This window comes from Schizosaccharomyces octosporus, assembly GCF_000150505.1.
Source record: "Schizosaccharomyces octosporus yFS286 unplaced genomic scaffold supercont6.1, whole genome shotgun sequence".
Taxonomy (NCBI): domain Eukaryota; kingdom Fungi; phylum Ascomycota; class Schizosaccharomycetes; order Schizosaccharomycetales; family Schizosaccharomycetaceae; genus Schizosaccharomyces; species Schizosaccharomyces octosporus.
In genome coordinates, this window is record NW_013185619.1 from 1,052,097 (window position 1) to 1,079,417 (window position 27,321).

Genomic DNA, 27,321 nt, shown 5'->3' on the forward strand with positions numbered 1-27,321 from the left:
ACATTGTTTATTAACGTAATGGTTTGTTTCTTGTTATCCCATTTATAACGTTTGCTAAAGTATTTTGCAATATCTAATAGCAACACTGTCTATCGACGTAACGTTCTACTCTTTACATTGCGCAATACTAATAACGCGTTCCAATTATTTTACACTAACCTAGATGATTCTAGCACTCTCCTGAGCCGAGCTTCTTCGCTTCCGATCCTCTGCCACCGCATTCCTCCTTCTTCCATAAGCTTCCACTAAGCACTAGGGTTCGGGTTTAGAATCTTCGAGGTTCTTTGTTTACACAATATAAACACCACCAAGTTTCTACCGTTTCCCCATATCGTCGCAAAAGATAGAAGGAAAAGCAGCAAGCAATCCTCTTACGAAGGAACGAAACAACTTCAATCAATAAAACAGTGATTATCCTTAATTTTTTGGAGCTTACTGAGGGAATCGCTTGACAAAAGTACATTTATATCGCATTTTCAAGCTCATTTAGGACTTTACGAAATTTGATATTCTATCATTTATATAACATTAGAAACTCAAAATGTCAAACACTGAGACTTTCAAGTTCGAGGCTGAAATCAGCCAGTTGATGTCCTTGATCATCAACACCGTTTACTCAAACAAGGAAATTTTCCTTCGTGAAATCATTTCCAACTCTTCCGATGCTTTGGACAAGATCCGCTATCAAAGCCTTTCCGATCCCCATGCCTTGGACAATGAGAAGGAAATGTACATTCGCATCACTCCTAACAAGGAAAGCAAGATTCTTTCCATCCGTGATACTGGTATTGGTATGACCAAGAATGACTTGATCAACAACCTTGGTGTGATTGCCAAGTCTGGTACCAAGCAATTCATGGAGGCTGCTGCTTCTGGTGCTGATATTTCTATGATTGGTCAATTCGGTGTCGGTTTCTACTCTGCCTATTTGGTTGCCGACAAGGTTGAAGTTATCAGTAAGCACAATGACGACGAACAATACATTTGGGAGTCTTCTGCCGGTGGTAGCTTCAACGTTACTTTGGACACTGAAGGCCCTCGTTTGGGTCGTGGTACCGAAATTCGTCTTCACATGAAGGAAGATCAACTCGCCTATCTTGAAGAGAAGACCATCAAGGATACCGTCAAGAAGCACAGTGAATTCATTTCTTACCCCATTCAACTCGTTGTTACCCGTGAAGTCGAGAAGGATGTTCCTCAAGAGGAAGATACCACTGAGGAAGTGAAGGAGGAAGATGACAAGGCTCCCAAGATTGAGGAAGTTGATGACGAATCCGAGAAGAAGGAAGAGAAGAAGACTAAGAAGGTTAAGGAGACCACCACTGAAAACGAAGAGCTTAACAAGACTAAGCCCATTTGGACTCGTAACCCTAATGAAGTTTCTAAGGAAGAATATGCTTCTTTCTATAAGTCTTTGACTAACGACTGGGAAGACCACCTTGCCGTTAAGCACTTCAGCGTTGAGGGTCAATTGGAGTTCCGTGCTGTTCTCTTCGCCCCTCGTCGTGCCCCCATGGACTTGTTTGAAGCCAAGAAGAAGAAGACCAACATCAAGCTTTACGTCCGTCGTGTCTTCATTACTGACGACTGTGAAGAATTGATTCCTGAATGGTTGAGCTTCATCAAGGGTGTTGTTGACTCTGAAGATTTGCCTTTGAACTTGTCTCGTGAAATGCTTCAACAAAACAAGATTATGAAGGTCATCCGCAAGAACCTTGTCCGTCGCTGCTTAGATATGTTCAGTGAAATTGCTGAAGACAAGGAGAACTTCAAGACTTTCTATGAAGCTTTCAGCAAGAACTTGAAGCTTGGTATTCACGAGGATGCTGCCAACCGTCCTGCTTTGGCCAAGCTCTTGCGTTACAACTCCCTTAACTCCACTGATGACATGATCAGCTTCGAAGATTATATCACTAAGATGCCTGAACACCAAAAGAACATTTATTTCATCACTGGTGAATCTAAGCAAGCTGTCGAAAACTCTCCTTTCTTGGAAGTCTTCCGTGCCAAGAAGTTCGATGTCTTGTTTATGGTTGACCCTATTGACGAATATGCCGTTACTCAATTGAAGGAATTTGAAGGCAAGAAGTTGGTTAACATCACCAAGGATGGTCTTGAATTGGAAGAGACCGACGAGGAGAAGGCCAACCGTGAGAAGCTTGAGAAGGAATACGAAGAGTTCGCTAAGCAACTCAAGACCATCTTGGGTGACAAGGTTGAGAAGGTTACCGTTTCTAACAAGATTGTTGGCTCTCCTTGCTTGTTGACTACTGGTCAATATGGTTGGTCTGCCAACATGGAGCGTATCATGAAGGCTCAAGCTCTCCGTGATACCTCTATGAGTGCTTACATGTCTAGCAAGAAGACCTTTGAAATCAACCCTAAGTCTGCTATCATTGCTGAACTTAAGAAGAAGGTTGATGAAAGTGGTACCGAAGACCGTTCTGTTAAGGACTTGGCTACTATCTTGTTTGAGACTGCCCTCTTGTCTTCTGGTTTCTCTTTAGACGATCCTAGTGCCTATGCTGGTCGCATCAACCGTCTCATTTCTCTTGGTCTTAGCATTGATGAGGAAGAAGTTCCTGTTGCTGAGCAAACTGCTGAGCCTACCAAGGAGGAAGCTGTTGAAAGCAAGATGGAAGAGGTTGACTAAATCAACTAAAACAGTCTGAAGTTTGTCAAGTTATCTATGCATCATGTCTTTTGGAAGTACACGACTTTGCAGTATAGCAGGTATTGTATGGTTTAATAATTTCGTCTAAAAAGCTCCTTTTCATGAATTATTTAATTAGAGACTGGATAATAGAAAAGAGTCTTTTCATATTATTTAATGGTTTATTGTCTACTATTTGAGTTGTAGGTATTTGATTGTTTGTATCATTATTTGTGGGTAGTAGTAGGTAGTGAGGAATCTAGTAGGAGAGGTAAGATAGAGCAGCATCGAAGTACTGTGCGTTTACAATAGTAAGAAGGATTATTCAAAGAATTAAATCAACAAGGTCTTGAGATGTGTGAAGGGATGCATATTGCTGTCAAATTATGGTCGGCTCATATATATATGCTGAAAGATGTAGACTCTAAACATTGATAGGTGTTGTACGTCAAAGGTCTTCCTGAAACAAAGGCGGACATGTTATGAATTTATATAGGAAATTTTGATCATTACGATTTTGTGTGGCATCCTGTCAGTTTCATCATACAGAAACTTATGTGCAGTTGAGTTTATAAATAATTGGAAGGTGGATATTTACGGATGGAAACTAGACCATGAAGAGTATATACAAAGATAATTGGAGGTAAACAGTTAGATACAGGAACATCGACGACGAGACATAAGCGAATGAATTGGACATAATCTATAACGGATATATGTCAGTATAGAAAGCCAACTTCTTCTATCTTTGAAATGATACTGGAAAAAGCAAATCTTACATTTTGAAATATCAAAATAAAAAGAAATAAACCAAATCAGTACTTGCTTTTTGTTATGAGCATGGAGCTATAGAAGCAGACAAAAGATTGAATGAGACATACGGTAGCCTGGGTAAATTTGTATAAGAATAAAATTACGATTTGAGGCATAAAAAATAGGAGAGATGTAATTAAATGACGAGTTAAAAGAGTCGTGTTAGTAAATAGCATTTATACCAAAGCAGGTAAGGAAGAATGAACTCATAAAGAAAGAAAGGCGAGAAAAAAAACCTTAGGTACTGTCTTTAGATCCAGCCACAGCATCTACAAACTTTTCATAATAAAACATTCCATGGCTAGTGTGAGAACGGAGAATAGACTCAACATCTTTAACATCAATCCGATCTCCCATCGTAGACAAAGCTTCCTTTAACAAACCAATTGGAATTTTTCCCGATTGAGTATCGTCAAAGGTTGCAAAAGCTTCTAAGAGATCCATTCTAGGAGAGATACGGCATAACATTGAACCCATGAACGTGAGGAAAGAAGCTAAATTTATAGGGGGATGGATAGAATCAAACATTTGCTCAATAATCTGACTAGAAGAATCTTGGTTTAACGACGAAAGCATGGTTTTCAAATCATCCTCGCCGATATTTCCATCACCATCCTTGTCAAGTAAGGCAAAAGCTTCCTTGAGCTCTTGAATTTGAGAAGAGGTGAGTTGAGCAAAAGCACCAGAAGAAGCCCTAATAGCAGCTTGGGCCGCTACTTTTTCAGAAGTATTAGAAGATAGAGGGATTCTTTTTTCCCCAAAAGTGTTAAATTTTTCGGCAGCCATGGTTCGATTCGTGTTTTCGCAATAAATATGAATAGACTATCCAAAAAAGAATTTATTAAATCTCAATAAAACTCAATAGGAAGCTCAGATCAAGATTTTCTAAATGTATGAAAAGCAAGATCTCTGAGTAGAAAGCGTTGAAAAAAAAACAAAAATATAAATAAAAAGAGAATAAAAGAATGGTAATAAAAGGATGAAAATGAATGTTTAAACCTTTCAAACAATAGACGAAAAGGAACGGGTGAAGTTTTCCTCTTGCTGAAGAACCCTCCTCTAATGTTAAGTCTCGACAAGCATATAAACAGAGATTTGAAATTCCCAAAACTCAATGGAATCAGCCCCCCCCCCAAAAAAAAAAATTAAATAATTAAATAAATGATAAAATTATGATAAAAAAAGACTGAATAGGTTATATTTTACGCACGTAAATATGCCACGATTTTTTTCACTTGTTTGTTTACATTATCAACAGATTGTCATTGTAAAATCGAAGAGTTTTAAGTTGAACCATTTCAACCAACTTATACAATTTAAGTATTAATTTTCTTTTCTTTTTGCAAAATTTTCCTACTTGGCTTCCTAATATTTTTCACTCAAATTGTCGCTTCACCGAAATGGTTACAAATAGCTTCCTAGCTGAGGAACCATGAACTCGGTATGTCTTCGGTCACGCCTAGGCGAAATCATCAGCTCCCGTCCGATCACAGCAGTTAAATGGAAGAAGCGCTTCAATGAATAATACGCCAAAAAGGATAAACATATCTCATGCCAGACGACAACCAAAGACCGGACATAACAATGCTTTCCTTCCTATGTAAATGAACTTTCTACTACGTGTAAAACTCCTAGATGGTCAGGTTTCTTCTGAAGTCTTTGAAAAAATTTAGAAAAAGTTGTTTCAAATAATGAGTATTTGTGAATGCTGAAAATAACTGCGAAAATCCAACGTCAAGGTTTTATTGTTGGACAGGTTCTTTGTTTACTTTTTGTAATACGCTCCTCGATTGGATTATACTATCACGAAAAAGTATGGTATATAACGAAAGTCGAATAATTGTAATGAGGATATGACCAGTCAGTGACATAATGTCGCTGCTTTATGAGCTTGAGACATGCGAAAGGCCACTACCAAGATTTTTTTTTTTATTCCTATCTTTGGTTTTAGACTGATTTTACTCAAGGTATTGATTTTCTTTAGAAATAAGGAACAATTCCTTTTTTTTTAAAGATCTCTGAAAGGTGGAACCGATTTCTACGGACTTTTCTTGGTAATTCTAGTTAATTTCGAACTAGCTATAGATATTGGTGTTCTTTTGGTTTTTGGTTTTCCATTGCAAAAATGAAGAATAAATACAGTCCTGTTTCAGACTCTGACGAGTCTTTCAAAACGCTCATTGATGAGAAATCAGATATACATTCTTCAGAGGGTACGCCTCCTCCCTATTCAGGTAAGATTTATTGAAATAGAAAGGAAGGGTTGGTTTTTGTATGTTTTTTGAAAAAATCTAGGATAAAAACAGTTTTGATGAAGAATCATGTTTGTTTGTTTACTTGTTGTGTTTAAGATTAATAAACTTGTTGATTACCATCAGCAAACTTGACAAACGCTCCATCCTTTCTCAAACAACAAAAGCATTCCTCACTAATACATTCATTAGCTCCCAACAAATTTATTGATTTAGAAATGGCTGATGGATCTGCTCAGCATTCTGCCCAAGAGTCCACTAACAACGCTGGATCGGATTCGATATATTCGAAGTGGATTATTATCATATATCTCTTTTTTTTTGCGTCTCTTGGGTACATTGGGGCTTATTGTATTCTTCTCGTAATGTTCTTTTATTTCAAGGTTCCTGTGAGGGCGCAAGACTTTTGGGGACTTTTTGGCGGATTTATTGGGGCGATATCATTATTTCTTTATTGTAAGTTGGCGTTATCTTTTATTCTGAATGTTTCACTGACTATTAGTGGCGCATATGCTCTACCCGGGGTGGTACAAGCAAGCTGGTAGAGTGCTGTCCTACTTATTCACGCAAACTGGTAGAATGCTGTCCTACTTATTCACGCAAACTGGTAGAATGCTGTCCTACTTATTCACGAAAATTTGTAGTGTACTGCCCAACATGTGTGTCGCAGTAATATGTACGGCTTCTCTGAATGTCGTTGGTTTCGTCGTCTATCATAATGTAAAGAAAATAATAGGATTTGAAAAGATGAACGATATTGCTTTCTATGGTGTCTGCATTGTTAACGTTGCCGTGTTTGTTCTATTTTGGAGTATGTCTTACACCCTGCGAAATATTCTAACTGTTCTAGGTACGACGGATACGCGACAACTTCGAATATTCATTGCTGGTTTAGGAAACGGCATGGGAAGCATAGGAAACGGCATGGGAAACAGCATAAGAAATGCTGCGAATTATGTTCGTATGTACTCTTTATTATAACTTTTTTCTTTTCTTAGCATCTGACTAACCTAATTAGGACCGACAGATCCAGAAAATGAAGCACCTCATAACGAGGAAATCGAGCTTCAACCTTTTGCTGGGCAAAGCGCTGAAGTTTGAGTTTTAACGAATCTTTTCCATCCCTCCTATAAATCACATTTCCTTGGAAGCATCCATATCAATTGCAATCCCTCGAGTTTCTGCATTCTTGTCCACAAAAGTAAGCACAACTTCATTCGGCAGGTTTGATTGCTTTTCACGTTCACTCTTTATGGATCTAAGAATTCGTCTCGCAATAGTGTTATTTATGAATCTTTCATTTTCTTTGTGACGAACATCAAATTATTAAAGCAACCTTTTTAATGATTATTTAATTGTTATGACGATAGTCTTGCAAAATAATCAACCGATTTCTAATTCAAAGCTGGACGTATTCAGATTGGCCGTTTCAACTAATGTAGTTTAATAATTTACTTCTCAAAACTACAGCTTCGTCAATTGCTATAAATTCAGACATTTGGTCTCACACCTCAACGACAATTTAGCACAATGTGAATAGCTAGAAAAGAGAAAAAAGTGTGCTTTAATCTTTTAAGTATCAAAAACCATCCTCTATCAATTTTGTAAAATCTAAGATGATGAATACCCACTACAAATACAAATACCTTTAGTTACACGTTTTAAATGTCTACGGCCACACCTAGGCGAAAACACCAGTTCCCGTCCGATCACTGCAGTTAAGCGTCTGAGGGTCTCGTTAGTACTATGGTTGGAGACAACATGGGAATCCGGGATGCTGTAGGCTTTTTCTTGATTTTTTTTCCTCTTTGTATTTATTTTTGCGATTCTCTTCTATTAAGATTCGTACACTTTTAATTATATACTGATGCTGGAAAAAGTTTCTATGCAACACTCAAAGCAGTGATCGATAACTCACTGAAGTTGCTAGAATAGGAGAGAATAGCTGAAATCTGCAAAAAATGAATTAGAAGTGAATGAAATCTTTAAGATGAGACTAAATGAAGTTACACAGATGCAAACACAAAAGGAAAACGCAAGAACTAGTTATTATCCTTATCCCAAGAAATCACTATTAAAACGTAGTAGGAAGGAATAAGTATATATGCAAGTGTGGCAAAAAGCTAAAGCAGAAGTAGAAAAGTTTGCTACTTTACCTGTTTGTACCGTTCCAGCACTCTAATGTGGAATTTCTTGTATTCTGAAGTTTCAAAAATATAAGAAATATGTCTTGTCACTTCTAACACAAAATTTCTTTTGCTTAAATAGAGGCCGAAGGTGTTGCATATGCATAAATGACAATTGATACTGATTCATCGATTTGGAACTTTTAATTATCGTATACAGAGCCTAAGTATACACTAGTAGTTTGATAGTTGAGAACAACTGTCAATAGAATAGAAAAGATATCAGACATACCAGTAAAGTAATAGCACATCTAAGCCCGTTCAATGCTAGTTAGCAAAGCTTTCAATTCACTTCATTGTTTAGCCTCACCAGCACTACCTTGAATCCACTATGGATTTATTAGAGTTGCTAAATTCTATATGTACAAAATCATTTCTGGCTTCTCCTTAGCTTCGACTTGTTTAGTAACAGATTGTTCAGTCTCGTGATGTTCTATAATCGCAAAATATTGTTACCTTTAAGGTAGCAACTGGAATCTTATGGTTCCTAGACATCCAAAACTCTTGCATTTATTAATGGATCTGGTTATTTTTGGAATATCCAAACTTTATAATATATGAACTCATATGCTTCTTCAAAACGTATTATTTACATCTGAAAAGGATAGGAGAATGAACTCAATTTCTTGTCTATCCATTTGATAATCATTCTTTTCTCTTCGTCTGGCTTCACATCCTTGGATTCAAAGCTTAATTTTCGTATCATGAATTAAATTACTATATTATTTTATTAATTATTTCATAGGTTATTACAATAGTTGGGTCTTGTAATCGTCCTCCCGTTCAATCGCAATTCTTGGAATCCTCACCAAGGGTAATTGGCACTTTCAGCAAAATATGTACGAAAGTTGGTTGTCTAGAGGATTAATTACAAAATCTTTATGACTATAATAAAGTGAAGTAACAAAATGAATGCAATGAATTGCTACACAGTTTAAGATACAGAAAAGAAGAGATGTTCAATCCCTTACATTTGCGATAGCTTAGACACAATTGTGTCGTAACACTAAAGATAGCTACTTATTTCTATTTAAATTATTAAAGAATATATATTTTTGTGAAGAGTGTTTTAAATTTGACTAAGCTGACCGAAATGGGTTTCTTTGCATATCATCCCAAAGCTCAATCCTGAAACTACTACAAAGTAGGTTTAAAAGAATTTATAAAAGAAATGACAATATCCTATAGTTTGATCAGTTTGAAACAACTCAACAGCTCATACTGAATAAAGATGCAGTAGAAATTTGGACCTCGTGAATTATTGTGATTTAATGAACGATTTACCTAACAAATAAAGAACGCTAATCCTTTATATGAGTGTATGAACTTCACAGAAATTGACCAGTGCTGTCATAAGAATCCAAAAAGACTGTGTGTGCTTTAAAAAAAAGGGCAAAGGTTTTCATAAAAAGGCTTCAAATTTTTATTGCATTTACGGGATAGTTATTCATAACGACCTAAAAAATTGCATTACGAAGTTTTGTACTTCTGCTAATATTTATTACTTAAAATATCTTCGTTTGTTTGATAACGAAAGCAATACGAACATTCGTTAACGTGAACAAGAAAGCTCCATGAAGAACTGAAAATGAGTAATCACCTTAAGACACATCTTTGGAAAGAGAAACGCTACGATTAAAGAGAAAAGCATTGCTACTTAGTTTTATTTCTTTTACAAAAGGTTATTTATTAGGTTATTTCAAGACAAACGAAAAAAACAGTTAGTTTCAGCTGCTGAAATATCCAACAAGGTTTGTTATACGAACAGAAACTCTAGCATCATGTTTCGATGGTCTTCAACACACACCTTTGGTTTATTATGGTTAATTATCGGTGGTGAAGCGTATGAATTGACAAGTGTTAAGCAGGACCATACTGAAAAAATGAAGTACTACGAAGCGAAAATACACAATTTAAAAGATTCACAACGAAAAAAATGACGGATTATTGTTTTTTCTTTCTTCCAGTCTATCTTTTAGCTATAGACTCTCCAAGATGTCTTCTCTTGCTTCATCTGGAATGACAGCGAGAGGAGTAACTGGATGAATTCCTATTTTTTTTTGAATTAGCTCATGTTTGACAACAGCTTCGTAAAATGTTCTGGTATTTTTTCTTGTCTGAATTTCCTTATACGCTCGTTCATACATAACTTTTGCATTATTAAGCAAGAGGGATCTTGAATTTTCAGCAATAGCCAAAGGGATATTCGTTCTTTGAATCTCCAAATCCGCTCTACTAATCCATATCCTTGTACGGGTAGCATCATATGTGCTTGCCAATTTCAATGCTTTTGCTGCTTGACCAAATATATTCCATGCCCTTGTTAAGACTTCCACAGATGGACTTGCGCTTTGTTGTAAATGGGCTTGAATCAGTGTTTCTGCGTATTCTGCAAATGCGTCGGCCTTATCACACAGTAGTTGAATGTGGATGGGCTTTGTTGGTGCATTTGATGCCTGTAACGGATTTTGCAAGTTAATTTCAGGTAATTGTGATAGACGATCATCGTAGACTTGTAACAAATCCAACCACGCTTGTTCAGGATGCTGTCCTGATAATACAAGACGCTTTTCCCTTGCAAGATGCCAGTCCATAAATTTCAGTACATCATACTTTGCAGAAACGGGTTGAACGAGTTGGATCAAATTTTCGAAATCCGCATCCGTGAAATAAGTTGTGCTCGCAGCCAAAGCGGCAAGATCTCCTAATTGAATGGCAGAGTCTTCATCGGCCTGAGTTACGTTCGCATAAAATTTCTCAAAGTCAATGTTGGCCGTACCCGACGAGGAAATTTGTTCCAATTCCAACTTTTTTTGTGAAAATTCTTCTTGTTGAAGCACTGAGCATTTCATGCATGCATCCAATGCTGATTGAATGTGCAGTACTGCCAATTGCTCATTCCCACTTTCCGTGCAGTTTTCAGCAAGGAACTTGTGGGTTTGTGCAAGATTAAAATATGCTTCGGAATTCGTTTCTAGACTGAGGGCTTTTTTATGTAGATCAATGCTGCTTTGCAGATATTGATTCGATTTACTTGACAGCATATCGCAATTTGATACCATATTTAAATAGAGTCTAGCTTTATTGAACCAAGCATCAAAATCATTTGACTTAACACTCAAGTACTCATCATAGGCTTTAGAAGCTTTTTCGTAGAATCGGTAGCACTAGAAAAAGAGTCAGTTCTGAGGGGTTCTCGAATGGTAACTGAAGATTAAATGTAAGGACGTATAATAGTTTCATATAAAAACATAGTAAACGAAGTACAAAATGGACTTGATATTGCCATCCATTCAAGAAAACTTACCTTTTCAGGGTCAAGTCGCCAACGATCTCCACTCTCTTCTTGCTCAATGGCTTCTTCAAAAACGTCTTCAATGGATTGGGGCTTTTGTTGCTTGGCTTTCTTTGCTTTCGCTACTTCACGTAAGATTTCCCTCCTTGAATTACTCATACTAACAAACAAAAAGGAAATAAGCAGAAAACGATTAAATACAAAGAATGCTCTTAAATACAGGAGAAAATTGAAAATAAAACGATGCAAATGTGTTCTTTTTTTTTTTTTATTCACACAAGAAAACACATAAAGAATTATGATTGAATCACATTCCAGGTTCTACTTGGGAAATTTTAACACCTACGAACCCAGTCCTGTCGTTGAAACAAAGGCGTTTACATTATAACTTGATATTAGTGATTTCGAACGGTTTTATAAAAAGAAAAAGAAAAAGTAAAATAAGACAAACGGGATTCCATTTCATATCCTTATTAGAAGCAGACGTTAGAAGCAAAATAAGTTTGGTTGCTCGTTCATTAGGGAGAACTTTACTATAAAAAAAAAACAAAAAGATTTTTGGAATTGAAAAATGTCTATGAAAATATGCGTTCTTTTTGTCTGCTTAGGCAACATTTGCAGAAGTCCAATGGCGGAAGCCGTTTTTCGAGACGAAGTGGAAAAGGCAGGCGTAAGTGAGCATTTCGAAATCATTGACAGTTGCGGTACTGGAGCATGGCACGTAGGCAGCTGGCCGGATCCTCGTACGGTGGATGTGTTGTTTGCAAATGGAATTCATACGGACCATGTGGCTCGAAAACTAAAATTGACAGATTTCAAAAAGTTTGATTACATATTTGCAATGGATCGATCAAATCTGCAAAACATTAAACGGGTGTGTCCCAGTGATGCAAAGACACATATCTCATTATTTGGAGATTATGGTAGCGCAGGTGTCTCGAAGATTGTGGAGGATCCTTACTATGGAGGAGATGATGGATTCCAATTATGCTACGAGCAATTGGTAGATTTTTCAAGAAACTTTATAAAAAAGGTCGTTGGATAGAGAGGATTTTATAGAAGGAATATAGAAGTTGAAGAGTAATCTGTAAAGAAAAAAACTAGAAATGGTAGGAAGGAAGGAAGGAAAGGGGAAGTAGGCATATGGAGAGAATAAAAAGAAAGGAGAGAAAAATAGATCATAACGAAAAAAAAGGAAAGGAGAACGGGTATATGCGGTAGGTTCAAGGCCGATCATCTTGATTTGGTTGTTTAGGGGAAGAATTTGTATTTGTATTTGTATTTGTACAAGTAGAAGGTGAAGAAGGTTGGATAGGAGAAATGGAACAGTATTCTCGATTATAATAGACGAGACCGGTGGATTGAGAGAGGGGAATAGAACCGTGTTCGACGCGGTTGACAGATGCAAGAAACAAGAGATGATCTTGAACGGGGATAGATTGGAGGATGGAGCAATGCAAGAGGCCAAGGCTATCCAAAAGATGGGGGACACCTTCTTTGCTAAAGGAAACTTCGGACGGAGAAAGACTATGGCTATGAGTGGAGCCGTGGCTATGGCCGGAAGAATTGGGTGGTGAAGAAGGGCTGGAGAGGTCGGGGGAAGGAAAGATGGAGGGATGGTTTGGTCGGGAAAGGATAGATGCCCATTGGGAGTGACGAAGAATGGAACTAGAAAGGAGGTGTACGACGACGCGTTGAGATTGTAGAATGGCCGAGGCGGTACGGGAAGGAACCTTGAGATTGAAGGAGACGATGGGGTTTGGAGAAAGAGAGACGGGGGTGAAGGAAGAGGCGGTCATGGCGGCATGCTGACCATTGGGAAACCCACTGGAAAGGATAACGACGGGTTGGGCAAAACGGCGCATAAGAGCTCGAAACTCTGCATGAGAGGAAGGAGAGTTGGTAGAAGAGGGACGAGAGGGAAGAAGGAAACGAGGAGCATGACGACGACAAACTAGTGGAAGAGAAACTCCAAAGGATGACAAGGACCGTACAGGGGAAAGCATGAGAAAAGAGGGAAATAAAGAAAAAGAAAGCTGCAAAATTAAAGAAGAAACAGAGAGAGAGAGAGGGGAGGGGAAAAATCCAAGCAAAAAAAGAAGAAAAAAAAAATCGTTATAAAAATCAAGAGAGAATCGTTAATGGGATCATTCGTTTGTTTCTAAGCAAGTGGGCTGAGAAAAGAAAAAAAGAATGAATTCGTTTTTCTATGCATAAGTCTCGAGTTGTGTGTGTGTGTCTGTGTGTGTGCTTGCGTATGTGCAAACAAGTGTACAAGAGTAGCAGAGGTGGGTGAATAAGATTCGCTTAAAACGAGGTTAATAAGGAAACGATTCCCCTAAGAAAAGAAAAACAAAAGACATGAAAAAAACGAGGGAAGAAAAACGTCGCCAAACGCAGGGGGGGGATGGAATCATCCCTAATGGAGAATGTAACGAGAAACAGAATGGAATTCACAAAATAAATAAAGCAATACAACGAGAGAAAACGAGAAAGAGAGAGAGAGAGAGAGAGAGGAACAAAGGGAAGGAACGAACCAATGGAGAAAACAAGAGTCAACCAAAAAACAAAAATTTGAAATTTGAAAATGAAAATTGAATGACCCCAAACCCTACGACAACATGTTTTCTTTTTTTTTTTTTTTTGTTGTCTGAATTTTAACCAAAGAACAAACAACAAGAGTCCAATGTAAATCAACAAAAAAAAAAACAGAGAAAAAAAAAAACAGAGAAAAAAAAATCAAAAAAAAAAAAGAAGAAAACTAAAGGAATTGTCAGCCTTTTTTTTCTCTTTTTTATTGGTATATATGTATTTCCAGCCATTTGAAAATTAAAGTTTCGATCAGGTGTAAAATTGATCGATCGAGCTATCTGGATTCAAAACATTTGCGCAATCGATTTCTCCTCCTTTTTCCCCTCATCATCTCCTCTTGTCTTCTTCTCCTCCTTGCGTGTGTTTAGATACGATGGATCTTCCCCATTTCAACTAGACGGCCGGACATAGGACATGTACAAATCAGTGTTTGAGGAGGAAAGAATAAAATAAACAAACCATGTCGCATTACGGCTCGTTACCCCTCTTTCTAGTAGATAGCAGTGGGTGCGGTTGTGCGTTGGCCAATCCAATACCGACCATATACCAAAAGACGTGATTACATCTGGAACGTGTGTTTTGAGAAATCGCAATCGCGGATAAGGAGTGAGAGGGTTGGGTTGGAGGAGTCGGACAGGAGAACGAACGGCATTGGAAAGTCGGCGGCCGGAAAGAACGAGACTCGAAGAGTCTGCAGCAAAAAAAAAAAAAAATTGTTGTGGATGATTTTTTGAAAAGGAAAAAACAAACATTCAGAAAATTCAATTGCAGACCGAATCTTAATTTGATTATTTACCTACGTGTCTTTTGCGCTCTTAACTCTATAGAAAAGAAAACGCCACAACTTTTTTCCAATAAACTTTCCAGTAACAAAGTTTCGGGTCACATGATGATGGATGTTTAGAGATTCTATCAAATAACGTAAATGCGGCCGACTGTACTGTACGGGACTAACGAACCAGAACAGGCGATGGAATTCAAGCTTGGCAATCCCTGGTTCGGATAGGAGATGTCCTCTGGCATGGCAGGGCAGAGCAGGACACAAACATGGCATGGCATGGCATGACATGGCTGTATGAGCGAGTAGGATGATACAAAATAGATTGCAAACCAAACTCAAAATTGTTTACAAAAGATTTATTTCGATACAATTCATTTCGCTTCATTTCATTTCATTTCAACTCTTTTTCATCCATCTGTAGTATGCTTGATTCATCTCAATTCTCTCTCTTCCTCCCGCCTGCTGGTGGCACTTTTTGTCTTTCTCCAGCCCAATCCAGTCCAGTCCAGTCTAGTCCGATCCGGTCCGGTCCGGTCTGGTCCATCTGGTCTGGTCCAACCCCCAAGTAACCCAAAACAACAACCAGCCAACCAACCAATCTACCCTACTTACCACCCGAAACTCTACACAACACAACGCAACGCAATACCTCCTTCCTCTACCTTCTCCTCACAATCTCCTCTGCCTACCGTAAACGGCTAAACCAAACGAAACCGACCAATTTGCGAACCTTCTTTGCATTACGTTCCTCCTCCTTCTACTACGAACCTTTTTCCGTTCCTACACTTCGTACGACCCATCCCTACCCTTATCTACCGGTAACATGACATCAATGCCTTTTTTTGATTCGCTGGACGATCCATACCAGCATTTTCGGATCCAATCAATGATCCTCTCCTACCTATCTACCTTGTCTAGATGTTTCTTAGCGACGAAATCATCCTATTGCCGACCTCCGTTGCTTCTCGTTACACGTGACCACTTTTGCACCGTTCCTGCTTTTTCGTCCTGCCAATTTTTAGTATAAGTAGGCTCCACCTCCCCTACGCTCCCAAGTTCCTCTCAAGCCCGAAAGTTTTGGAACACTATACTCTTAACATTAGCTTAGTGTCTTTCGCTAACTACTGTTGAAAGGAAAAAAAAATACACATCCCTATCCTTTGTGCTTGAAAACTTCTGTGTTTCAACTTCCAAGAAAAAGAATTTCTTTTCTTTTCTCTTTTGAGTTGACATTGGTGTTTTCTTTCCTATTTTTTTCTTGTATATCCAATCATTTCATCGTTTTGATTTCTTTTTAGATTCCAAAACTTTACCTTTTTCTATCTTTTTCGTCGTCGTATTTTCCGTACAACGAACACTATAGAAAAGGTTTTCCAAGGCTTAGAAAAAAATTTCATCAATTTTTCTTGTCTTTCCCTGATTTTTTTTTCTTAGGGCTTCGCTCGAATCTTTGCTTTTGTCAATATTTTCTTTTTTACAATAGCATCTTTTCAATCCTAAAATCATTCATTCAGGATTCACAATCGTTTGATTCCCATTCTACCCGTTCGTTTTTCGATATAATTTCAGAGCTCTATTTTGTCGCTCTTGCCTAATTCGTAAACGATCGTCTTTCTGTTTTTCGTTTTTCGTTTGTTTGAATTTTTCTAAATATATCCTTTTTACTCCAATCTTTAATTTGTAGAAACTTTTCTAAAGGTTTCTAAATTTGGATTCTCTAATCTCTTTCTTTTTTTTTGGATTTTTGTTTTGCAAGACTACTTTGCACTTAAGTCCTCTTAACTTTTTTCAAAATGTCTGAAAAGGTCGATCACTTCCCCAACCACGCTGGTGAATACCAGGAATCTGAGAGACAAGTGCCTTATGAGCACGAAGAAGACGAGGTCTCTCAACAAGAGCAACAAGCTCCTGCTGCCTCTGCCCCTCAACAAGACCCTTCTGAGGATGAGGAACCCGATGAGAACATTGACGAACTCATCGAGGAACTCTTCTCCGAAGATGTCCACGAGGAACAAGAAGAACAAGAAGAGACTGCTGCTGGTGAAGCCAAGCCTGTTCCCGAAGAACTCCTTCAAACCCCCATTCAAACTGGTTTGTCCTCCTCTGAGGTTGAAGAACGTCGTAAGAAGTACGGTCTCAACCAAATGAAGGAAGAAGCCGAAAACCCCGTTCTCAAGTTCATCATGTTTTTCGTCGGTCCCATTCAATTCGTTATGGAAGCCGCCGCTGCTCTTGCCGCTGGTCTTCGTGACTGGGTCGATTTTGGTGTCATTTGCGCTCTTCTTATGCTTAACGCCGTTGTCGGTTTCGTCCAAGAATTCCAAGCTGGTTCCATTGTCGATGAATTGAAGAAGTCTCTTGCTTTGAAGGCCGTCGTTATGCGTGATGGTCACATCCAAGAAGTTGAAGCCAATGAAGTCGTCCCTGGTGATATCCTCCACATGGATGAAGGTACCATTATCTGTGCTGATGGTCGTATCGTCTCCGAAAACGTTCACATCCAAGTTGACCAATCTGCTATTACTGGTGAATCTCTTGCCGTCGAAAAGGGCCAAAACGACCCTACCTACGCTTCCTCCGGTGTTAAGCGTGGTGAAGGTTTCATGGTCGTTACCCACACTGGTGACTCTACTTTTGTCGGTCGTGCTGCTGCTTTGGTCAACGCCGCTTCTGGTGGTACTGGTCACTTTACCGAAGTCCTTAACGGTATCGGTACTGTTCTCTTGGTCCTTGTCTTGTTCACTCTCTTCTGTATCTACACTGCTGCTTTCTACCGTTCTGTTCGTATCGCTCGTCTTTTGGAATACACTCTTGCCATCACCATTATTGGTGTCCCCGTCGGTCTTCCCGCTGTCGTTACCACCACTATGGCTGTCGGTGCTGCTTACTTGGCTCAAAAGAGAGCTATTGTCCAAAAGCTTTCTGCTATCGAATCTCTTGCTGGTGTCGAAGTCCTTTGCTCTGACAAGACTGGTACTTTGACCAAGAACAAGCTTTCTTTGGGTGAACCCTTCACTGTTTCTGGTGTCACTGGTGACGAATTGGTCTTGACCGCCTGTTTGGCCGCTTCTCGTAAGCGCAAGGGTTTGGATCCCATTGACAAGTCTTTCTTGAAGGCCTTGAAGAACTACCCTGGTCCTAAGAACGCTCTCTCCAAGTACAAGGTTCTCCAATTCCAACCTTTCGATCCCGTTTCCAAGAAAGTTACTGCTTACGTCGAATCCCCTGAAGGCAAGCGTATCACTTGCGCCAAGGGTGCTCCTCTCTGGATTTTGAAGATGGTTGAAGAATCTCACGCTATTGACGAAGAAATTTTGAAGGCTTACAAGGACAAGGTCGGTGATTTGGCCTCTCGTGGTTACCGTTCTTTGGGTGTTGCTCGCAAGTTTGACGGTGAGAACTGGCAAATCATGGGTATCATGCCCTGCTCTGATCCTCCTCGTGATGATACTGGTCGTACTATCGGTGAAGCCAAGCGTTTGGGTCTTCGTGTTAAGATGCTTACTGGTGATGCTGTCGATATTGCTAAGGAAACTGCTCGTCAATTGGGTATGGGTACTAACATCTTCAACGCTGAACAACTTGGTATTACCGGTGGTGGTACTATGCCCGGTAACGAAGTTTACGACTTCGTTGAGGCTGCTGATGGTTTCGGTGAAGTTTTCCCTCAACACAAGTTCGCTTGTGTCGACATTCTCCAACAACGTGGTTACTTGGTTGCTATGACTGGTGACGGTGTTAACGATGCTCCCTCTTTGAAGAAGGCTGATACTGGTATTGCTGTCGAAGGTGCTACTGATGCTGCCCGTTCTGCTGCTGATATTGTCTTTTTGGCTCCTGGTCTTTCTGCTATCATTGATGCTCTTAAGACTTCTCGTCAAATCTTCCACCGTATGTACTCTTATGTTGTCTACCGTATTGCCTTGTCTCTTCACTTGGAAATTTTCTTGGGTCTCTGGATTATCATTCAAAACCGTTTGCTTAACTTGGAATTGATTGTTTTCATTGCTATTTTCGCTGATGTTGCTACTTTGGCTATTGCTTATGACAATGCTCCTTTCTCCATGAGACCCGTCAAGTGGAACTTGCCTCGTCTGTGGGGTCTCTCCACCGTCATCGGTATTGTTTTGGCTATCGGTACCTGGATTACCAACACTACTATGATTGCTCAAGGTCAAAACCGTGGTATTGTTCAAAACTTTGGTGTTCAAGACGAAGTTTTGTTCCTTGAAATCTCCCTTACTGAGAACTGGTTGATTTTCATTACCCGTTGCAATGGTCCTTTCTGGTCTTCCATTCCTTCCTGGCAATTGTCTGGTGCAGTCTTGGTTGTCGATATTCTCGCTACCATCTTCTGTATTTTCGGTTGGTTCAAGGGTGGTCACCAAACCTCTATCGTTGCCGTTCTTCGTATCTGGATCTACTCTTTCGGTGTCTTCTGTATCATGGCCGGTGTCTATTACATCTTGTCTGAATCTACTGCTTTCGACCGCTGGATGAACGGTAAGCCCCGTGAGAGCAGAGACAAGCGCTCTGTTGAAGATCTTGTCGTTGCTTTGCAACGCACTTCTACTCACCATGAGAAGGGCGATGCTTAAGCCAACGTTGTAACATAATTAATGTTTATATTAAACGTTCTGTTCTTTCATCCCCTAATATATATATAGAAAGTGTTTATTAATTTCAATATGCCTTGGTTTTGTTTACGGAAAATGAATTGTCCGTTTAAATAGTGAAAATACATTTGATTTAATTCGATATTTGATATCTAGATAGATATGCGAAGAATAATTGTTTATAAATTAGTGAATATAAAAACAATTTAATTCTAATTTTTTTTCTTTTTTCATTGAACTGTCTTGTTGTTTGTAGTTGTATGAAGGTTAAAAGTATCTAAAAGAAGGAAAAAGTAAGATGTTTGATTTACCAAGCACTGCTTTGAGGAACGATGACCTTTTAGTTGGAGGCTATGGTGAACTTCTCTTTTGAGCGGGAGTGTAGTGAATGCTTTGCAAATGGTGATTACAAAAGGTGCACGCGTTGGCAATGCTATGCGTTAGAGGATTCTTGTCTTTTTTCTGCAGGCAAAAAATTTCGTAATTTTCTAAGACGATCCGCTTACTATTAATAACGAACTTCATGTTTATTATATTATGTGGTACAGCAGAATTAAATGGGCAATGAATTGGTAGATAAATATATAGTATAAATGGTGCTCAAAACTATTATTAATTGTGGACTATAAGAATAGTTACCAATAGACAAATTTACGAATTGACTTTGACATACTATCGTAGTTTGCTACTACACGTTGTGATAGTAAAAGTGCCATATGTTTTACTAACTTAACTAATTGAAAGTGTAACAAATAAAAAATTTTGAACTTGGGCTGGGCCTAGCATACTTGCTTTGTCAAATCTACTTGAGAGGACGTGTGTCTGTACAAAGCGTTGTGAAACATCTGTCGAGAAATCTAACTAGAACCATAATATTTTAATGACCATGGAACTTAACCCTTACGAGGTATTGGATATCCCAAAAGATGCAAAGAGTGAAGAGATTCGACGAGCATATCGTAAAAAGGCGCTACGATTCCATCCTGACAAGGTCGTAGAGGATGAGAAAAAGGATTCAGCAAGAAGGGAATTTGACAGAATAGCATTTGCATACGGCATTCTAAGCGATGAACATAAACGAAAACACTTTGATACTACAGGATCTACAAGTTTCAGCGAGGACGGTTTGGAATTCGATTGGAAAGAATGGCTTGACGAGATGTACAGCGGAGTCGTGTCTGGAGACACAGTGACCGAGTTTAAAGCATCTTATCAAAACTCAGAGGAAGAAAAGAAAGATGTCTTGGAAGCTTACAAACGTCGGAAAGGATCCATGGATGGTATACTTGAAGAAGTTATGTGTAGCGAAATCAGTGATGAAGAACGTTTTCGACACATGATTGATGAAGCCATCTCGCAAGGGGTTGTACCAAAATTTAAACTTTACAAACCAAATGCAAAATCCAAAAAAAAACGTTTACGTGCAGCTGAAAGGGAGGCACAAGAGGCTGAAGAATTGGCGAAAGAACTGGGGCTCGATGAGAAGCTCAACAAAAGAAAAAAAACCGACCAAAGCGATGAGGACTCATTGGGGGCTATCATTCGATCTCGACAGAAGAATAGGATGGAAGATATGATCACTGCAATGGAGAACAAATATGCCAAACCAAAGTCCCAACCCAAGTCCAGGTCGAAAAACAAAAAGGCCCCGAAGGAGGAAATGTGATTATCAGTGCTCAGTGACATATTTCAAAAGAAAAAACTAAAATCCGTTAACAAAACAATTCATTTGGGCCTTTTATATCCTATATCAGCAAAATGTCTTTCTGTCTACATGCAAGTTGGATATGTAACACCTTCTTTAAACGTTGATATTTTGAGTAACTTTTCCATCAGCAACTGGAATCTTTTTTACGACACTTAGAATCATTCTTTCATAATCATGTTGTTTATTGGTGACTATATTTACGACTAAGACTCACAAACCTAACCATTACTATACATTCACAATAGCAGTAATTTAGACATAGACATTACTCTTTTACTTTACGCTCGGTAAATTTTTTATCAACAATACAAAGATAGATTTTATTGACATCCTTAGTCGAACAAACCAAAGCCCATCTAAATATAGTTAGCATTTGCAATTTTCGTTGGAACCAGTAGTACTCCTTAAAACTCAATCCGCAAGTGATTAATTTCACAGCTGGACATAAAAAAATACTATTATCACAACTTACGTCTTCATCAGATTCTTCCTCTTGCTTGGCCTCTTCCTTCTTAGCTTCTTCAGCAGCAGGGGCATCAGCACCAGCGGCGGCGGGAGCAGCAGCAGCAGCACCACCAGAAGGAACAGTAGCGAGCTTTTCGTTACCGGCAGCAATCAACTCTTCCAAGTTCTTGCCTTCAAGTTCCTTAACCAAAGATTCAACACGTTGAGATTCAACTTCGACACCAACGGTGGAGAGGACATTCTCGATGTCAGAGACAGAGGGAGCGTTCTTTCCGCCAACGGTCAAGAGGAGGTAAGCAGCAAGATACTTCATTTTCCTTTTGTAATTGTATGCGGTTGACGGCGCGTTGTTGTAGCGAGTTTCACAACTAACTACTTTTCCAACTTTGATTTTCGTGACTGTTTTTTTGTTTACAAAAAAGACAGTCACGCAACTCTGCGGTGCCAGGAAATTAAGCAGTATCTACTCCCCTTCTCCTGGATCAAACACCATGGCAGAGGAAAACTACGAGGAAGCCGTCCGTGCTGCTGAATTAAGGAAGAAAAGAACCTTCCGTACCTTTGCCTACCGTGGCGTTGAGCTTGAAAAGCTCTTGGACCTTTCGGCTGAGGAATTGATTGAGTTGTTCCCTGCTCGTCTTCGCCGCCGCATGCTCCGTGGTCTTGGTGCTGGTGCTTCTCGTTTCATCAAGAAGCTCCGTCAAGCCAAGGCTGAGGCTCCCTTGAACGAGAAGCCTGCCGTTGTCAAGACTCACTTGCGTAGCATGATCGTCCTCCCTGAGATGGTTGGCTCCGTCGTTGGTATCTACAACGGTAAGCTTTTCAACCAAGTAGAAATTCGTCCCGAGATGATCGGTCATTACTTGGGTGAATTCTCCATCTCCTACAAACCTACCAGACACGGACGCCCTGGTATTGGTGCCACTAACAGCTCTCGCTTCATTCCCTTGAAGTAGACTTGTTTGAAATATATGTATGTATATTTCCCTAATGGAATATTTGATATCATGTTGAGCATTGTAAATTAAGAGCTATGTATTTTTAAATGTTCTGAACGTACACGTGGTATGTTAAAAAGTAGTAGAAGATGCATTACTTTTTCCATGTGTAAGGTCGTAGATTCCCGCAGTTTTTCATCCATGATCATTTTTCTATAGGTCTATGAATTATTGCTTACTATGTATTTCGGTAGGTCCACTCTGAACATATTCATCGAACGTAACATAATGCGAGGCAACAGACTCATTAAAGGACGTCTTAGCAACGATACTACCGCCCAAAAATGCCAATTCTTCAAACATAGCATTGGTGTTGGCATCTGGTTTCCATGAAGGAAAGTAATCAGGTAAGGTTTTGCAGGGATTAATGAGCGGTGGATAGGGTGTCGGAGGATTTGTTGTCATACCAATAAGGGAGTCTGTACCTTGTGCGACATAATATGGCTCCAACTTTCCTGTTAATTGATATTTAAACTGAAGTTGCTGAACGAGCGCTTCCCGGAATCCCCGAACACGAGATCCACAACCCATTACGATGATGTTCTCCCACAAGTCATTTCTTCGATTATAATCTACCGCGTTGTGTTTAATTGTCAGATAGATAGCTTCTGGTAGACTGACACTGTAATTTGAAGGGCGGTGGAAGAGTTCCTCGCATGCCTTAAAACGTTCCCTGCCGACAATACAATCTCCAATAGGTGAGAGATTTATAGTTTGAAATTCAACCTCGCTATTTTCCGGCATTTTTCTCTGTGATTTATTTCCATTTCGCTCATCTTCTTTCCGAGCAAGATACGCTCTTGTTTGGCCAGTAGCTACGATCTTTCCTATATCTTCAACGCCCTCGTCATCCTTACTAGAATAAAATTCCTCTTCTCTTTTCGATTTTTCTTTTGATGCGTCTTGCTCCTCCCGAAGGACTTGGGTAATCTCACTACACTTTAGTTGTTCGGCAAACAGCTCGGTGACATGTTCTGGATCTACATGCTTTCCCGTTGCTTGGAGAGTAGGTAGCGATTCTTGCATTAGTTTTTGCATATGTAAAGTCATGCTTCTTCCACCCAGTAAAATTTGTTGTGTCGCAGAAAAAAGAATTTGGCCGTCTAAAATTGGAGTAATATCCGTTTTCTCATAACCAACATCAATGACGAGCCCATGTAAAACACCAATTGCATATAATCCCATCAGTGATTCATAACCAATTGTAAATGCTGGTACACGCAGCTCTTCAAAGAAGAATTGGGTCGCAAGTTCTCGATCATAAGAGGACCAATATGTTGGTATTAACAAACATACAGGATATTGCGAAATAAGTTCAGTTGACGTACTAAGAATTATAAAATACAAATGCTTCCAGAATGCTCTTAATGCATCCCAATCGACAACGCATCCTTTCTGTATGGGCTGTATCTCGTTCGGAAGAGGTTTCCAGTCATCAATATTACATTCTGATTGAAAAGAAGGACTGAACTCATCCTTTTGATTATGTTCCTCTGGCTCGTTGTTACTTGCTGACGAGGGTTGATCGTGGGATTCTGGTTTTTCCAAAGTTTGTGTCTTTTGCTCTGATTCCTCCTCTTTTACATTTTCCTCATTTTTGATTCCTTCTTCTTGCTGATTTCCGAATATATATTCTCCTTGTTCATTCTTTCCAACTCTGGTACGCACACGAACGGTAGGTGGTCCTATTGATTCACCAAGTCCAAGGACAGCACGATGATACAAGGATCCTACTTGTATTACAATGATATGATCATCGCGAAAAGAAGGCATGATTCTCAAGTTCGGAATCCCTTAGTAGTGTTACGGCCAATGTCCCAATTATAGTAGTAGTAAGTAGTACAATGGATTCAGAATGAGGTTTGGGATTGAGCACTGATAGACATATAGGATATGAAATGTTAGTTGTAATCGTCTATTCTAATAACTTTAATAAATGCAATTAAAACTTCTATAGGACTAGGCGCTCCTCGCCAGTTATTTGATGCTGCTTGCATAAAACACTTTCCATAATGCAGGTTATGTCGTTTATTAACCAAAACTTGGACACTAACTATATATAAAAAGGACAATTCATTATATTTCTTTTTTATTCATTTTTTATCTATTCACGAAGCCTCGTGATTCGGTAGGCAAAAAAGACCAATATAATTTACAAAGTCAGACCGAGCCCAACACAAAACAGTTAAAGAACAAGTCTAAAGTAAAGAAAAAAAATAACTAACTCTATAATCATACCCAACAAGCGTTAAGACAAATGGATAGGTAAATTGCGCACAGTTACGGAACAGTAACTTACAAAGCATTGGTTTCTTTATGAGGATAGAAAATAAATTTTTGAAGTCTTCACTTCTCTCATACAATAAAAACACGCAATCGTTCTTTTTAGTATGCATCCATAATATACATAGGTAGGAGGAGAGAGAAATATACAACAACAAAAAAAACTTTGTTTGAAAAACAATTGAACTCTTATAAGGGCTGTACTGAAATTGGGATGAATAATCGCACTGGGAAACAGAAGAACTATTTAATTCTTCACTGAAGATGGCTCCGCGGAAGAGTCAGCTATGGATAAACGCTCCCAATAAACCAAGGATCTTCCAACATTGGTAAACGATGATTTTACAGTTTTTAGAGAATCTTCTGGAGAAACAGCTTTTTGCAGTCGATTATAAAATTCCAAAATACTGCCTCCAACGCCAAAATACAAATCTTTGCCTGCAATCAACGCGATATTTCTTGTGTTTTCCAACAACATGTATATAAATGGTTCTAAAGAAGGAACTGAGTAAATAGTTTCAGAAGCCAGAATCAGAGAAAAGTAATGACTACCGTAGGACTGCTGGATAATATTCTGCATTTCGGGACCCCAAGGGCCTGATAGAAATTCACAGGTAATACTGTTACGAGCAAAATCGTCACAAAATTCTTGCAGTAAGTTTTCGCTCACGTTAATTGTCCCATGTTCTTGTGATGAGTCATGTTCCTGTGTATTGAAGTACCAATTCAACAACAGATTTGGAAGCGTAATATAGCGTAAAACGTCAATGTTATAATCTTGAAAAATCAAAGTACTTGGCTCACGTCTTTGATAGATCTCTTGAAAACAACTCAAGATGGGCAAGGCGGTTCCGCACCCAAGTTCCAAAATATTTGTTAAGTTCCGATCCAAAATATTAAGCTTTTTTATTTCGTGGCACAAATCAATACTGCATTCCCATGTCTTGAAACCTCCCTCATAAACTTTGGGCACTAAATCATTGGCACTATCCAGCAATTTCAATTCCGAAGGTGTGGACTCTAACGAATCGCTCTCCATTAATTGTATTTTCACGTCCCATAGTTCTCTTTGAACTACTTTATAAGGCAGTCCGTGTACACGGGCATATGATAGCTTGGACGGAATGTACTTTAGCATACGCCCAAGTGAAACAGATTCAATAGGGACAGGTGCAGGATCTGTGTTTTGAGTTTCCTGTTGCTGCTCAGATTTAGGCTCATCATAAAAGCCAAATGTGAACCCTTCTGCCTGCATTCTTATGGATTTTTGTTAAATTATTTGAATACCCACTCCTTGGAAAACGCCAAGACTATGTTAAAAAATGACTGGTTTAGCATAATTGCGCAACACGTTTCGACTCACTACAAAACAAAGGTTATGGAAGATCGAAATCAAAGTAAAGTGAAAGAAAAAAAAAAACGATATTTGAATGTATGGATAGGCCGTTTCAAAATCGTCTTGGACTTTAGGAACTTGACTGAAAACTAGCGATGTCCTTTTCTGACTTGCAAGCTCGCTTTTGTTGCAAAATAAAATTGGCAATTTCAAGGTAAGGAAAACAGATCCGACGAGAGAAAGTTTGTTTCATCAACCAGTTCATTATCTTTTGAAGATCCGCGCTCTCTAGGATTCTGCTAGAAGCGTTCCTTCCGGCTTTGTTGGTGGATACTAACTAGGGCAAGGCGTCCCAAGCAACTTGAATTTCTTATCTTTTAATTCAAAGAATACTCTACAGAAGGAAGCACGATGACACACTCTGCGTTCATGCTACTTTTTTTTCCATCTTGCCAAGTAAGAACTAAGTCAAGAGGGAAATGAGATGTTTTGTGGCTTTATTCATTCATTGTAGTCTATGAATTAAGGCTTGAATAGCAGAAAATCCCATATAGATATTCTAGGTGAATACAACTATGTCTCAGATTTTACGCAGGTTAGCAGTTGAAGTTCCTCATAGGGATTTATATCCTCGCTTTTTATAGTGAAAGTTGTTTAGTTCTTTTTTCCATCAGAAAATCAATCTACTTCCAATTGGTGACTTTGTCTAGGATTCATTCTGCAGCCTATCCACTCCTTTCCCTGCCCAATAGCTTTCATAAAACTTATGTCCAAATACAACATTCAGGAATTTAAAACCAACTTTGACACTGCTTTTATCGAATTTTTTAATAAAAAAGGATACAAGCAGTCTCATTTCGTCGATAACATTCGATTTCTCTTTGGTTTTGGCTGTGCCATTCCTGCTGCGATTGCATTCGGTTTGGAGCAACTCCATGATTTCTCAAAGTTAAAGGAACATCTTTTGTGCCTTTTGTTAGTCTACTTTACCTTTTCTGGACTTTTAACTTGGTGGATCTCATTTGTCAAAGGCAACAGAATTTACATTGGAACAAGTCCCGACCAAAAATTAACAATCGACGCAGAGACTACGCTCCCCTTGAACCATAACCCTCATTTGAATCTGACAGTAAGGATTAAAAGAGGAAAACAAGCTACATCCATAGCGCATAAGCTTTCTGTACCCGTCACCGATATTTTTGACCAAGAAGGACAAATATCCCAAGCCGCTTTCTCCAAACATATTTCGAACTTGTGTAAATCTTACATTGATAACGAGTAATATCTTGAAATTACTTAACTCGTTTTGTTTGAAATAATCCAGTGGGTTTACCTAAATTATT

The 27,321-nt window shown here is 38.9% G+C and overlaps 14 protein-coding genes and 1 non-coding gene across 15 annotated transcripts; 8 read left to right on the forward strand and 7 right to left on the reverse strand.

Annotated features, from left to right (window-relative positions):
- The first annotated feature begins 267 nt into the window (after window positions 1-267).
- Window positions 268-2,908, forward strand: SOCG_03091 (hsp90-like protein). The gene has a single exon (XM_013161579.1). It carries the CDS (start codon window positions 542-544, stop codon window positions 2,651-2,653), a length of 2,112 nt encoding a protein of 703 aa, XP_013017033.1. The 5' UTR covers window positions 268-541; the 3' UTR covers window positions 2,654-2,908.
- SOCG_03092 (myosin II regulatory light chain Rlc1) lies at window positions 2,861-4,572 on the reverse strand. The gene has a single exon (XM_013161580.1). It carries the CDS (start codon window positions 4,250-4,252, stop codon window positions 3,704-3,706), a length of 549 nt encoding a protein of 182 aa, XP_013017034.1. The 5' UTR covers window positions 4,253-4,572; the 3' UTR covers window positions 2,861-3,703.
- A 770-nt stretch (window positions 4,573-5,342) lies between these two features.
- SOCG_03093 (uncharacterized protein) lies at window positions 5,343-9,025 on the forward strand. Its single transcript, XM_013161581.1, has 5 exons — window positions 5,343-5,700; window positions 5,911-6,174; window positions 6,221-6,529; window positions 6,569-6,679; window positions 6,737-9,025. The coding sequence occupies exons 1-5, from the start codon at window positions 5,592-5,594 to the stop codon at window positions 6,817-6,819; spliced, it is 876 nt and encodes a 291-aa protein (XP_013017035.1). The 5' UTR covers window positions 5,343-5,591; the 3' UTR covers window positions 6,820-9,025.
- On the forward strand, window positions 7,390-7,504 carry SOCG_16113. The gene has a single exon (XR_001202968.1). It is a non-coding gene; the product is annotated as a 5S ribosomal RNA (ribosomal RNA).
- Window positions 9,026-9,771: 746 nt separating the features above from the next.
- On the reverse strand, window positions 9,772-11,618 carry SOCG_03094 (uncharacterized protein). Its single transcript, XM_013161582.1, has 2 exons — window positions 11,212-11,618; window positions 9,772-11,071 (listed from the first exon to the last, which is right to left on the reverse strand). The coding sequence occupies exons 1-2, from the start codon at window positions 11,356-11,358 to the stop codon at window positions 9,884-9,886; spliced, it is 1,335 nt and encodes a 444-aa protein (XP_013017036.1). The 5' UTR covers window positions 11,359-11,618; the 3' UTR covers window positions 9,772-9,883.
- Window positions 11,553-14,027, reverse strand: SOCG_03096 (NADH-dependent flavin oxidoreductase). The gene has a single exon (XM_013161584.1). The coding sequence runs from the start codon at window positions 13,203-13,205 to the stop codon at window positions 12,423-12,425; it is 783 nt and encodes a 260-aa protein (XP_013017038.1). The 5' UTR covers window positions 13,206-14,027; the 3' UTR covers window positions 11,553-12,422.
- On the forward strand, window positions 11,576-12,391 carry SOCG_03095 (dual specificity phosphatase Stp1). The gene has a single exon (XM_013161583.1). It carries the CDS (start codon window positions 11,771-11,773, stop codon window positions 12,242-12,244), a length of 474 nt encoding a protein of 157 aa, XP_013017037.1. The 5' UTR covers window positions 11,576-11,770; the 3' UTR covers window positions 12,245-12,391.
- A 232-nt stretch (window positions 14,028-14,259) lies between the features above and the next one.
- On the reverse strand, window positions 14,260-14,860 carry SOCG_03097 (uncharacterized protein; the record flags this gene model as incomplete). The annotated part of the gene is made up of 2 exons (XM_013161585.1): window positions 14,260-14,482; window positions 14,592-14,860. The coding sequence occupies 2 exons, from the start codon at window positions 14,858-14,860 to the stop codon at window positions 14,260-14,262; spliced, it is 492 nt and encodes a 163-aa protein (XP_013017039.1).
- A 741-nt stretch (window positions 14,861-15,601) lies between these two features.
- SOCG_03098 (P-type proton ATPase Pma1) lies at window positions 15,602-19,426 on the forward strand. Its single transcript, XM_013161586.1, has one exon. It carries the CDS (start codon window positions 16,366-16,368, stop codon window positions 19,168-19,170), a length of 2,805 nt encoding a protein of 934 aa, XP_013017040.1. The 5' UTR covers window positions 15,602-16,365; the 3' UTR covers window positions 19,171-19,426.
- Window positions 19,427-19,858: 432 nt separating this feature from the next.
- On the forward strand, window positions 19,859-21,264 carry SOCG_03099 (DNAJC9 family DNAJ domain-containing protein). The gene has a single exon (XM_013161587.1). It carries the CDS (start codon window positions 20,069-20,071, stop codon window positions 20,852-20,854), a length of 786 nt encoding a protein of 261 aa, XP_013017041.1. The 5' UTR covers window positions 19,859-20,068; the 3' UTR covers window positions 20,855-21,264.
- SOCG_03100 (60S acidic ribosomal protein P2-beta) lies at window positions 21,147-21,764 on the reverse strand. Its single transcript, XM_013161588.1, has 2 exons — window positions 21,369-21,764; window positions 21,147-21,252 (listed from the first exon to the last, which is right to left on the reverse strand). Exons 1-2 carry the CDS (start codon window positions 21,672-21,674, stop codon window positions 21,229-21,231), a joined length of 330 nt encoding a protein of 109 aa, XP_013017042.1. The 5' UTR covers window positions 21,675-21,764; the 3' UTR covers window positions 21,147-21,228.
- On the reverse strand, window positions 21,765-24,299 carry SOCG_03102 (SWI/SNF and RSC complex subunit Arp9). The gene has a single exon (XM_013161590.1). It carries the CDS (start codon window positions 24,130-24,132, stop codon window positions 22,528-22,530), a length of 1,605 nt encoding a protein of 534 aa, XP_013017044.1. The 5' UTR covers window positions 24,133-24,299; the 3' UTR covers window positions 21,765-22,527.
- Window positions 21,839-22,466, forward strand: SOCG_03101 (40S ribosomal protein S15). The gene has a single exon (XM_013161589.1). It carries the CDS (start codon window positions 21,853-21,855, stop codon window positions 22,315-22,317), a length of 465 nt encoding a protein of 154 aa, XP_013017043.1. The 5' UTR covers window positions 21,839-21,852; the 3' UTR covers window positions 22,318-22,466.
- Window positions 24,300-24,405: 106 nt separating the features above from the next.
- SOCG_03103 (S-adenosylmethionine-dependent methyltransferase) lies at window positions 24,406-27,312 on the reverse strand. The gene has a single exon (XM_013161591.1). The coding sequence runs from the start codon at window positions 25,895-25,897 to the stop codon at window positions 24,890-24,892; it is 1,008 nt and encodes a 335-aa protein (XP_013017045.1). The 5' UTR covers window positions 25,898-27,312; the 3' UTR covers window positions 24,406-24,889.
- Window positions 26,745-27,260, forward strand: SOCG_03104 (signal peptidase subunit Spc2; the record flags this gene model as incomplete). The annotated part of the gene is made up of 1 exon (XM_013161592.1): window positions 26,745-27,260. The coding sequence occupies one exon, from the start codon at window positions 26,745-26,747 to the stop codon at window positions 27,258-27,260; it is 516 nt and encodes a 171-aa protein (XP_013017046.1).
- Window positions 27,313-27,321: the final 9 nt, after the last annotated feature.